The 10,281-nt window shown below is 42.1% G+C and overlaps 1 protein-coding gene across 1 annotated transcript; it reads right to left on the bottom strand.

Annotated features, from left to right (window-relative positions):
- Nucleotides 1–714: 714 nt before the first annotated feature.
- Nucleotides 715–7,822, bottom strand: LOC105444654. The gene is made up of 5 exons (XM_030973162.1): nucleotides 7,474–7,822; nucleotides 2,995–3,170; nucleotides 2,264–2,410; nucleotides 1,433–1,766; nucleotides 715–1,061 (listed from the first exon to the last, which is right to left on the bottom strand). The coding sequence occupies exons 1-5, from the start codon at nucleotides 7,820–7,822 to the stop codon at nucleotides 715–717; spliced, it is 1,353 nt and encodes a 450-aa protein (XP_030829022.1).
- Between the last annotated feature and the right edge of the window lie 2,459 nt (nucleotides 7,823–10,281).

Here is a 10,281-nt window from a genome sequence, read left to right as displayed (position 1 = left end):
GTTACGTTCTCGGTGTCGACTTCGATGTATTCTTCGGCACTCATGTCCCTTTCGAAAACAAACTTCACTTCGGTCACATATTCATACCTGGAAGAAAGCACACAGTTAAAAAAAGACAGAAAAAAGAGAAAATTAAGGAACCAAGTCGAATCAAGCAAACAAAATATTATAGAGAATTGTGGGGAGGGAGGGAGAGAGAGAGAGAGAGAGAGAGAGAGAGAGGGGGGAGAGGGGATGTGAGATCGAGACAGAGAGAGACAGACAGACAGACAAAATATGAGACAAAGACAGAGACCTAGGTTTATAAACAGAGACAGAAAGAAAGAAAGAGAGAGAGAGAGTGATTGTTAAAAACAGGAAACAAAAGATATGACAAATAAAGATATAGTGAGATAGAGAAGGAGAAAGAGGGAGAAAGAGAGAGAGAGAGAAAGAGAGAAAGATATATATATATATATATATATATATATATATATATATATATAAACATTACGAAACCTTGTTTTGGGGGATAATTTCATGCTCAGAGTGTTATAACATTTTCTGTAGTTTTAGGTAATGCATAATTAACAACAAATCAAATAGATAAACAAAATTATCCTCAAAATATGACATTATAGACTTTGTAATTTATTTTGACAAGTTCGAGGAGCTATCGTTTTCATTCATTCTCCTCAAATGAGCCCATTACAAAAAGCTTTTATAAAATCATACTTACTCGTCATCGTCGTCATCCTCATGTTTCTTCGTTTGTGGCGTGCTAATGGCACTAGATTTCGGCTCGGAGAGCTGTGCTCGAGAGTCTATCGCGGTAGGAGGTGATAGCGCCTTTAGAGATTGGAGCGGCTCGGCTGTAATAGATGGCGCCAATGTCTCGGTACCTCGTCCACCAGATCGTGGCGGCCGAGGTGGGGGAGTGTCAATCAACCCAGCCTTGCGTAACTCGCGTTGGTAGGTCTCTATGGTAGACTCCAGGCGCTTGATCTTTTCACCTTTTTCCTCATCTGATTTCCTTCGTTGCACATCGTACTTGGGCATAACAGTTTCTATCCGACGTTTACCTATTAGTTTACAAATACAAACAAAACAAAAGAAAAAGAAAAGTGATGAACTTTCAATTTGTCATCAAAAACATTGATTTTCATAATGGCGGTTTATTAACAAAGTGACACATAAATTCAAATTGTGTACAACATGATCATGAATCTTATGTATGAACTTGTTGTATAATTCTCCTACTCATATCCTTTTGTCCGTATCAAAGCATTAAATACAAACTAAAGCTAACACATGAAACAAGGGTTTGTATATCGTTGTTTTTTTCCCTTTAATACATCTTCGAAATGGCAACTTAACTTGCCCTTTTGTCAATCCATTTAAGCTGCATATAACTGAATAAAGGCAAAGACTTGAATGTATAACTAAATCATACCTTCCCAACTTGCCAGCCATGGCACAAGCACTTCTGCTATTGGTTGTGGAATTTCTTCTAAAAGATGGGGTAACCCTCCTTGGGTGGGGTCAACCATATTCCACGTTGTGTTGATACTGGCGTACAGCGGTAATAGCATAGAAGTTACCTGCTTCTCGGCAGGAAGAGGGGTGCGTTCCAGGGAGATAGGTGTAGAGAGGGGTAAGCAGTACACATTGGTGTCTCCGCTTCTTGTAGCCAGGATGCAGTCCTCCTCGCAGTAATCGATAAGACTCAGAACTCGTTCGGACAATCTGTTTCTCCGTCCATCACTCGTATCTGGAATCCGAACTCGCTAAAATGAAATAAAATAAAATATTTCAATTGCATTCTTGGAGAATTATATTCTACGTTTTATTGATTCCGCCATTAATAGGGGGTGTTTATGTATGTCTATTTAGTGTCTCCCCTACAACAATCATGCTTATAAGCTATAACTCAAACATAAAACAGTGTATCTCCCTCTCTCTCTCGCTTTTTATAAAACTACTTAACAATCTTCTGAATTGAAACTGTTCATTACTCGACAATATCAACAAAAATTTGGTTACAATTGAATGACAAATGAGATAGATATTTTAACAAATAATTTGGACTATACATTCTCATCATATAAGTAGGAATAATAATGTCATGATATTAATTCGAAGTTTAAAAAAAAGTATTTTTTATAATAAAATGGAGCTCATGTCATTTCATGTGGCACTAACAGTGATGTCGTTTAAGTGAGATCGAGGTAGACCCAATGATTCTCATGTAATTATGATTTTATTCGCAGTAATGATCTCTTACCTGTGGAAAATCGTGAGATTTTAGTTGTGACAGTCGTTGAAATTCCGGTACAACCATAGTGGTATATGATGAAAACGTCATTTCTTTGGAAAAGCGAAAACGACTAGAATGCTGCGAAAACGGATCGGTCAGCTTTCCCACAAGAACCTGAATTATGAGGATAATTTTGTTTGGTTTGATTCAATTTAATCTGTTATTGGTTTCGGTGATATCATGTTTTAAACATTATTTTTTATCATAAACACCCATCGATACAACATGCACGCGCACACGCAAAACAAATGAAATATTTGATTAGTAACTCCATGATAAGATGCAATATTAGCTGCAAGAAGGATACAGTGTAAACATGAAGCTTGATTTGCTTGAGGTACCTTAAAAGAATATAGCGGGTTTAAATACACTTGTGAAACAGACAAGGAATTAAGATTTACAATGATTTAAACAAAATATTGAGAACATTCGGAATTGTAGGTGACAACACAGGGAAGGGAATGCTCTACATAGCCTAGATGTTTGTGTAAATGTTTATTATGTCATTAACACAATTTACTTAGATGTTGTTTCATTTAGATTCAAACGCATTATCATAATGATTAAACTAGCACCTAACATGCATTACAAGATATATTATAAAGCATCTCTTTAGAGCCAGAAGGGTGTTAACTGTTATACAACTACGCCTTTCTGGCTCCACACGACTCATCTGACACCGGGGGGGGGGGTCTTACCTTGCCCAGCACCTTGTCGACCTCGATGTACTGGATCTCAATGATGTCATCGGTTGATTGCTGTTCGTCTGGATACGTAGAGCAGTGAGCATCGACCACACGCACCACCTTGGGCAAGGGCTGGGCGTCGATGAGCGATGCAGTTCCATCATACACCTTGTCGTCCAATAAAGGATCTAAAGTAGATTTTATTAATACATGAATAAATAAAAAGGTTTTATTCCTATTTCATTTTTCAACCACGACAGGTTTACACACATTAAAGTTAAAAGGGTGCAATTCATACAATATTGCTTAAACAGGAAAATGTTTGATGGGTACAATTTTACACAATACTGGATAAAAATGTATCCAAGTTGTGTTATATTACCCACTAAACATGCGTGTTCCCTTTTTACACAATATCGTGTAAATCTTACTCTACTTTTAGAGAGTATACTCACATAAAGTATATTAAGTGTTACGATAGGTACAACCTATATATCGAAATATCAAGATAGAGCATGAGTGGGCCCTTTTCAGGGTTAACCCTGTCGAAAGAATACGTGGTAACCGCAAACCTTGATAAAATCTATCCTCACCATGGAGTTCTATTTAGTTCAGTTCTGTTTATTCGCCCAAGTTGAATAAATGGAAATGTTATAAGAGAATTTTTACAAGCATTACACAAATTCATATAAAACATAAAAAACAGTGATAATCGGAATACGTAAGTGATAAAAATGCATAAAACATTGACATCTTAGACATTGAATTAAGATTACCCATGGCAAAAGCACTAAGAAAGAGTAAAAGGGGGAAGAAGGTGAATAGAGGAAGAAGGACGGTAGATCGAGGTGGGGGAGAGAAGGGAATGAGTCAGAAGAAGAGGAATGATATAGAGAGAATGGGAAAGAGAGATGAAAGAGAGCCACAGAACGGAAAGGTAGGGACAGTTGTAAGAAGAAAGAGAGAGCATCATGAAATGATAAAGGTATTTAACAAGAAGAACATGAATTCCTATACACAGGCACGTAGCCACAGGGGGGGGGGGGGGGGGGGACGTGTCCCCCCCAAAAAAATCCAAGATCGGTTGAACTTTTTTAGACCCCTTTTTTAGACCTCGATCGATTACATGTATGTGCCCCCCCCCCAAAAAAAAAAAAAAAAAAAAAAAAAAACATCAAACTCGTGCCTGCCCATACAGCAAAAGATAGTGGAGATAAAGATAATGTAAGAAAGAACCGGGAAAGTAGAAAGAAAAAGAAAGGGAAATTGACATATTAAGTGCAGAACACCATTCATGTATAGGACCTTTGTATATAACATGTAGTCTCCAAAGATTACAAAGTGTAATTAAACTGAACCGAATTCAACAAAGGAGCCCTTGATATAAAGTTATAATGATCTCATCTCCAGCTGGCTTCAAAGAAAATAAGAATATTTTATTTAAGATTATTTATCCAAAGTGAACTAAAAGACAACTAACAAGGACCTGATTTTTTTTAGGAAAAGACTTGGTATTGATGTTATATTATATTCACTATGAAGGTCAAAACAAAATGATTTTGCTTAATATGATTAAGATATACGAATATAGATTTAAACCCCCGGTGACATCGAGACAACAGACAAAAGATGGAGCTTCGACGGAACATAAAATGTCATTGACGCAAATGGCCAATAATTGATCGGTTGGTTTGGCGTCGGTGAGGAGTCAATTTGCGATGTGATTACATGATTTAAAAAATACATCTCACTAAACATAACGGATTCAAATCGCGTCTTTATGATAGCTGTACTTCATCATTGTGTCGTGGTTAAGCGTTGGTCACATCCCACCGTGCGTGTTTTTAGTCCGTACGGTTTTTGGGGAGGCCACGGCCGCCACGTTTTCTGAAAACGTAGGGAGGGAGTGGCAAAGGCAGGGAGGGAGTACCGGCAAAGCACGTCACACGCACGGTGTAAGTACGTGGCCCGCACGCCACACCTGGCCTAGAGCGGTTGCGTGCATCGTACGTTGCCCACGTGGTAAGTGCGTTGTACGTGCTTACAACGTGCTTACTACGTGCTTACAACGTACGGTCTCCGTGCGGTTGCCACGTTATCTTACGGAGGCCGTACTTACACGTGCTGCTCACGTACGGTGTCCTTACTCACTCGCACGTTGTAAGTGCGTGCACGTACGAAGAACTTGGTGAGTCGGGGTATGTCGAAGTATATAGGACGACATTCCCATTTTCTCTAGAAGTCCCAGCTGCTGCTGCCTCCTCAAGATGCCGCCCATTCCACCGCAGAGACTCCGGGTTCTGATGCTGCAAGAACACCTTCAAGTGGCAGCGCATGAGCACGACGTGGTATTACTTGCCTTGATACGGGAGAGAGAGAGGCAACAGAGATGCCGACGCAGGAGATGGTGGGTTCGCCCATGGGTCGAGAGGAGGAGGCTTTTTGGGCAGTACGAAATGTGTTCCAAGAGCTAGAGCGTGAATCGCGGGGGGACTATGTCGGATACATCCGAATGGACCTAACGAATGGGCACACAACAGCATATCCACGTTCGTGCCGGAGGTCTGCACCGCCATCTACAAGGTACATAAGGAGGAGATGTTCAACATGCCCTCCACACAGGACGAGTGCATGGAAAGCCGTCGCCAGCCAGTTTGGAACGCGATGGAACTTTCACCACTGTTATGGGGCGATCGATGGGAAACATATCGCCATCAAGAAGCCCAATAAAAGTGGATCGCTCTATTACAATTATAAGCGCTTCTGTTCTGTGGTGCTCCTGGCCATCGTGGATGCTAACTATTCCTTCTTGTGGTGCAAGGTGGGGGCAAATGGCTCATCCTCAGACGCACGCGTGTTCAACGAGTCCACCCTCCGGGGGGCACTGGAGGACAACATTGGATTCCCAGCACCGGATCCACTTCCAGGCGTCAACCGGAACTTTCCCTACTTCATCATAGGCGATGATGCTTTTCCCCTGCGAAAGTGGCTCTTGAAGCCATACAGTCGCCGTGCCATGACCCACAAAGAGAGCGTGATGAACTATCGGACCTCTCGGGCCCGTCGGGTTGTGGAGAACTGCTTCGGGATATTGGCTCACCGGTGGCGGTGCCTACTCACCACCCTGCTGTTGGAGCCTGACAGGGTGATTCGCGTTGTGTTGGGCTGCCTCACCCTTCACAATTGGCTGCGAAAGCGCCAGCCCGGACTACAGGACCTTAATTTGGACCACGAGGATGAGGATGGCAACGTGGTCCTCGGGGCCTGGAGGGAGGATGTGCAGATGACCGAACCCAACCAGATGGTCGGCCAACGGGCCTCAAGGGAAGGGAAAACCCTGGGAAACTTATCGAAGAAGACCGGATTGACCGAGAAGAACTCAACCAGGCGCTCCTCCTGTTTCGCCGAGAACGAGCAGTTGGCCTTTTCCTTTGTCACACCCTTTTCATGTGACCCCTTCTTCGATCCACCAGCAGCACCCTCCTCATGATCAGACGCTTTGGCGTCACCATCTGACTCTTTTTCGCTCCTCCTCCACTCTTCCTCTCTGGCCTCTCATCTTCCGCGGCACCCTCCTCATGATCAGACGCTTTGGCGTCACCATCTGACTCTTTTTCGCTCCTTCTCCACTCTTCCTCTCTGGCCTCTCATCTTCCGCGGCCCGTTTCTGTTGGGCCTCTCTGGCCTTCTTATCCGCTGCCTTTTGAGCTGCAGATGCAGCTGACCCCTTATTCTGTGTCTTCTTCGGCGCCATCTTGGAGACGAAATGTTGGCACTCTTCCGTCGGCTCGGCTTTTGTATACTGCATAAATCAGTGCGCACGACGTGCGTTGTAAGTGCGGAGCACGTGCTTACTCGGTACGGTCCACGTGAGTTCTGCGTGCTCATCAGAAAGTTGAACTGGGGAAGTGGCGAGTAAGCACGGACCACGCGCTTATCACGTGCGCAGCACGCACGTGCTAAGTGCGCCTTCCGTAGAGCAAGTGATCGTGGGAAACAAATTTAAAAACGCACGGAGTCAGTGCGTTGTGCGCTCGTTGGCAGTACCGGGCACGCACGTCACGCGCACTGGGGGTGAATCGGTAGCCCGAACGCAGCGAAAGTTCCTCGTGCACTAAAAGTGCTACGGTGTGTCTGCGTTCTCCCAAATCCGTACGGAGGCGGTACTCACCACGTACCGATACCCAAATTTTGCCCACGTTTTTGCACGTAGACAGCACGCACTTGCAAGTACGGCGGGATGTGACCACCGCATTAGTGGTTCAACCACTTAACTCCCAATCAAGGGTTGAGGGTTCGAACCCAGCCCGGCACTAACGTCCTTTTGCAAGACATTACTTCTCATTTGCCACTCTCCACCCAGGTGTAAGCGTGTACATGGCAATTATAACTGCAAGGCACACAGGAAGACCAGTAGTTATACTGATGTAGCTACCCTAGGTAAATATAACCCACAGTTGCGTGTATTATTGTTAAATCTTATTTACTTACCTAGAGGTAGTATCTCAAATTCCTGTCTGGTGTAGAGGGGTAGACGCAAACCCTTCCCTGTCTTTGTATCGACTGCGTGGATTACCGGTTTTGCATACACAAAATGAAGCATAAAAACATCCCCTTTCTTAAACTTGGAATGACACCCCGAAGCCAGAAAGGTCTTGGTGATACGAACGCATTGGGGTAGTTTTGTCTCACATGCAAGCTTAGAGAGGGGTGTAGTTTGTTGGCTCTTCGGTAGGTCTGCACTAAGCCTTGGTCCACAGACTTTCCCATCCAGTGGTGTCGTGGAGTAGTACGGTCTATCCATTCCAGAGTAAACATTTTGTGCCTGTTGTTTAGACATAATTAATTGTTAGTTGTTTTTTTACGTCACAGAAATCATTTCCGACGAAATCATTCGAATTCTCGTTTACTCTCCTTTATCGATCCTATAAGGTGTAACAAATTCGATTTAAAATGAAAAGTATGAGTAGTTCACTGGAATAAAACAGACTTTGAAGCTGTTGAATGTTGAATGTTTGCTTAATGACCATAAAGAGGAAGTAAAAATGTATTAGTCAATGATTAACACTACTGTATTAATGACTCAAAGTATGAGCCTTAATAGCCTACTTTTGGTATTTATGAACAATGCGGCGCTGGGGTGAGGGAGGGGGCAGGGGTGGCAACTGCCCCACTTTTTAAGTACCCCTATTTATATAGAAAAAGTGCTCCATTTTACTTCAGATAAGTTCTCCTGTTTCTTTCAAATAGAATCCTGCTCCACATTCCCCTTTCCACCTGATAAGTGCCCCTATTGAAGTCTGAAAGGTGCCTCTTCTTATTTGACAAATGTCCCTTTTCCTTAGTAAGAAGTGCCCTTTCTCCTTCGAATAAGTGCACACTTTCACTTCTTATAAATGCTCCTTTGATTTTATAAACGTACCCTCTTTTCATTTAAAAAAGTGCCCTTTTTTTCTTGTAAGTACCCCTTTTCCTTTGTAATACATCTTCCTTTTCATCTCTGATGAGTGTACCCAAAGTACCCAATTTTCACCTCTGGTAATTGCCCTTTTTACTTTGACACATGCTTCCCCCTTTTCTTTTTTAATTGGTATCCTTTCCCTTCTGATAAGTGCCATCTTTTCCATTCTCCATAATGATGTGCCACTTATTTAAAGCAACTAAGGCCCTTTTTTACACTATGCTCCCTCACATTTATAGTTGATATAATTATTTTTCTTATTAAAGGCCTTTCCAGTCTTTTATTATTAGATTGTGCTTTAAATTCCGTCGGGATTGGTTTCTTTTCACTTTTGCTCGCTCGCAAATAAAAATTCAGACCATCACGCCCAACTACAAATTATGATATGATGCAGTACCTTGGACCATGTAAATATTGAAATTATTCCTGATAAAATAATCACAATGTGTATTTACCGATGTCTAAAAAGTATATATTTTCACTACAAGGTTTTCCTTTGAAGGTGCCCTCTTTTTTTAGAAAGTGCCCTTCTTGTTGGTGCCCTCTCCAATTTGGAAGACATACCGCCTCCCCTGTTTACGGATGAATACAAAGATCGTTATGAATGACGAAAATAACAAGAACAAATGAAAAATGTATAACGAATCAAAATTAGCGAATATGCTATTTATAGGCCTATATAATTTCTACAGTACTGACCACCACACGAGTGACTTCCAAGTGAGCGTCTTGAAGGATGATTTCATATGAGATACGGCCACAGAGGAAAGAGAGTAACGCCTTATCCACAATCTCGGCTGTCTCCAACCTCGTGGGATGAATGTTTATTTCAAATCTTTTCCCATGTTTTGATTTTTGTCTTTTGTGTTTTATCTGTTTTCTTTCTTTCTGTTCTCTCTTTCTCCTTGTTTTCTTCTTTCTTCTTTACTTTCTCCCTCTCTCGCTCTATCTCTCTCTTCCTCCCTATTCTCTTCTCTCTCGCACTTCTTCCCTTCTTATTTTCCTTTTCCGGGGGGAGGGGCGGAGATACCGTGAGACCTTGGAACAGGCGCGTACGCAGGGGGGGGGGGGGGTTAAGAGGACACTTTTTTTTTTTTTTTTGTCCCAAAAAAATCGCAACGACTCAGCCAGCCGCTGAATAAGCGGGGGGGGGGGGGGGGGGGGGGGTAAGAGGACACTTTTTTTTTTTTTTTTTTTGGTCTCGAAATTTGAAAAATTGACATTTTGCTCCGTTGGGGGGGGGGGGTACGGTCACCTTTTTTTAGGTCAGCCATGGGAATATTTTTTTGTTTTTTTGTTGTTTAATAATTAAAAAAAAAAAAAAAAATCCAAAGGGGGGGGGGGGTTTACACACAAAAAAATACCAAAGAGGGGGGTTTAACCCCCCCCTGTGTACGCGCCTGTCTTGGAAGCGTGTTTGTATAACATTTAATTACTTTAGACTATAGTGTATCCTTACAGACAACGATTATTCGTCCATTCTTTTTTCGGGGGGATATCTCTTTTATTCTTCACTTCCTTCTATATTCGTTCTTTCGTTCATTCTTATAATTTGTTGGCCGTTCCATTCAGGGCAAGTCGCCACCCCTCCTGTGTTTAATCAAACGGACCTACCAGGTACTAAATCTTGATAATATAGTTCGACGATGTTGACATTTGCAGTTACTGCTAAACATGACAGAACATGTTATATAATTATGTTAAGTACGTATAAAAATGCTAAATAGGAAAAACAAGATATGGCTAATGATCATGCAATAGGTGATTCAACTATCAGTTTGGTTCCCAGTTGTGGGACCTTAATCGAAATAAAAAATAACCTTCAGATGAGATAAATT

Source organism: Strongylocentrotus purpuratus, unplaced genomic scaffold (genome assembly GCF_000002235.5).
Source record: "Strongylocentrotus purpuratus isolate Spur 01 unplaced genomic scaffold, Spur_5.0 spur5_scaffold_6, whole genome shotgun sequence".
NCBI lineage: Eukaryota > Metazoa > Echinodermata > Echinoidea > Camarodonta > Strongylocentrotidae > Strongylocentrotus > Strongylocentrotus purpuratus.
The sequence above is the reverse complement of the archived record's forward strand: the minus strand, read 5'-3'. Positions and strand labels throughout refer to the sequence as shown.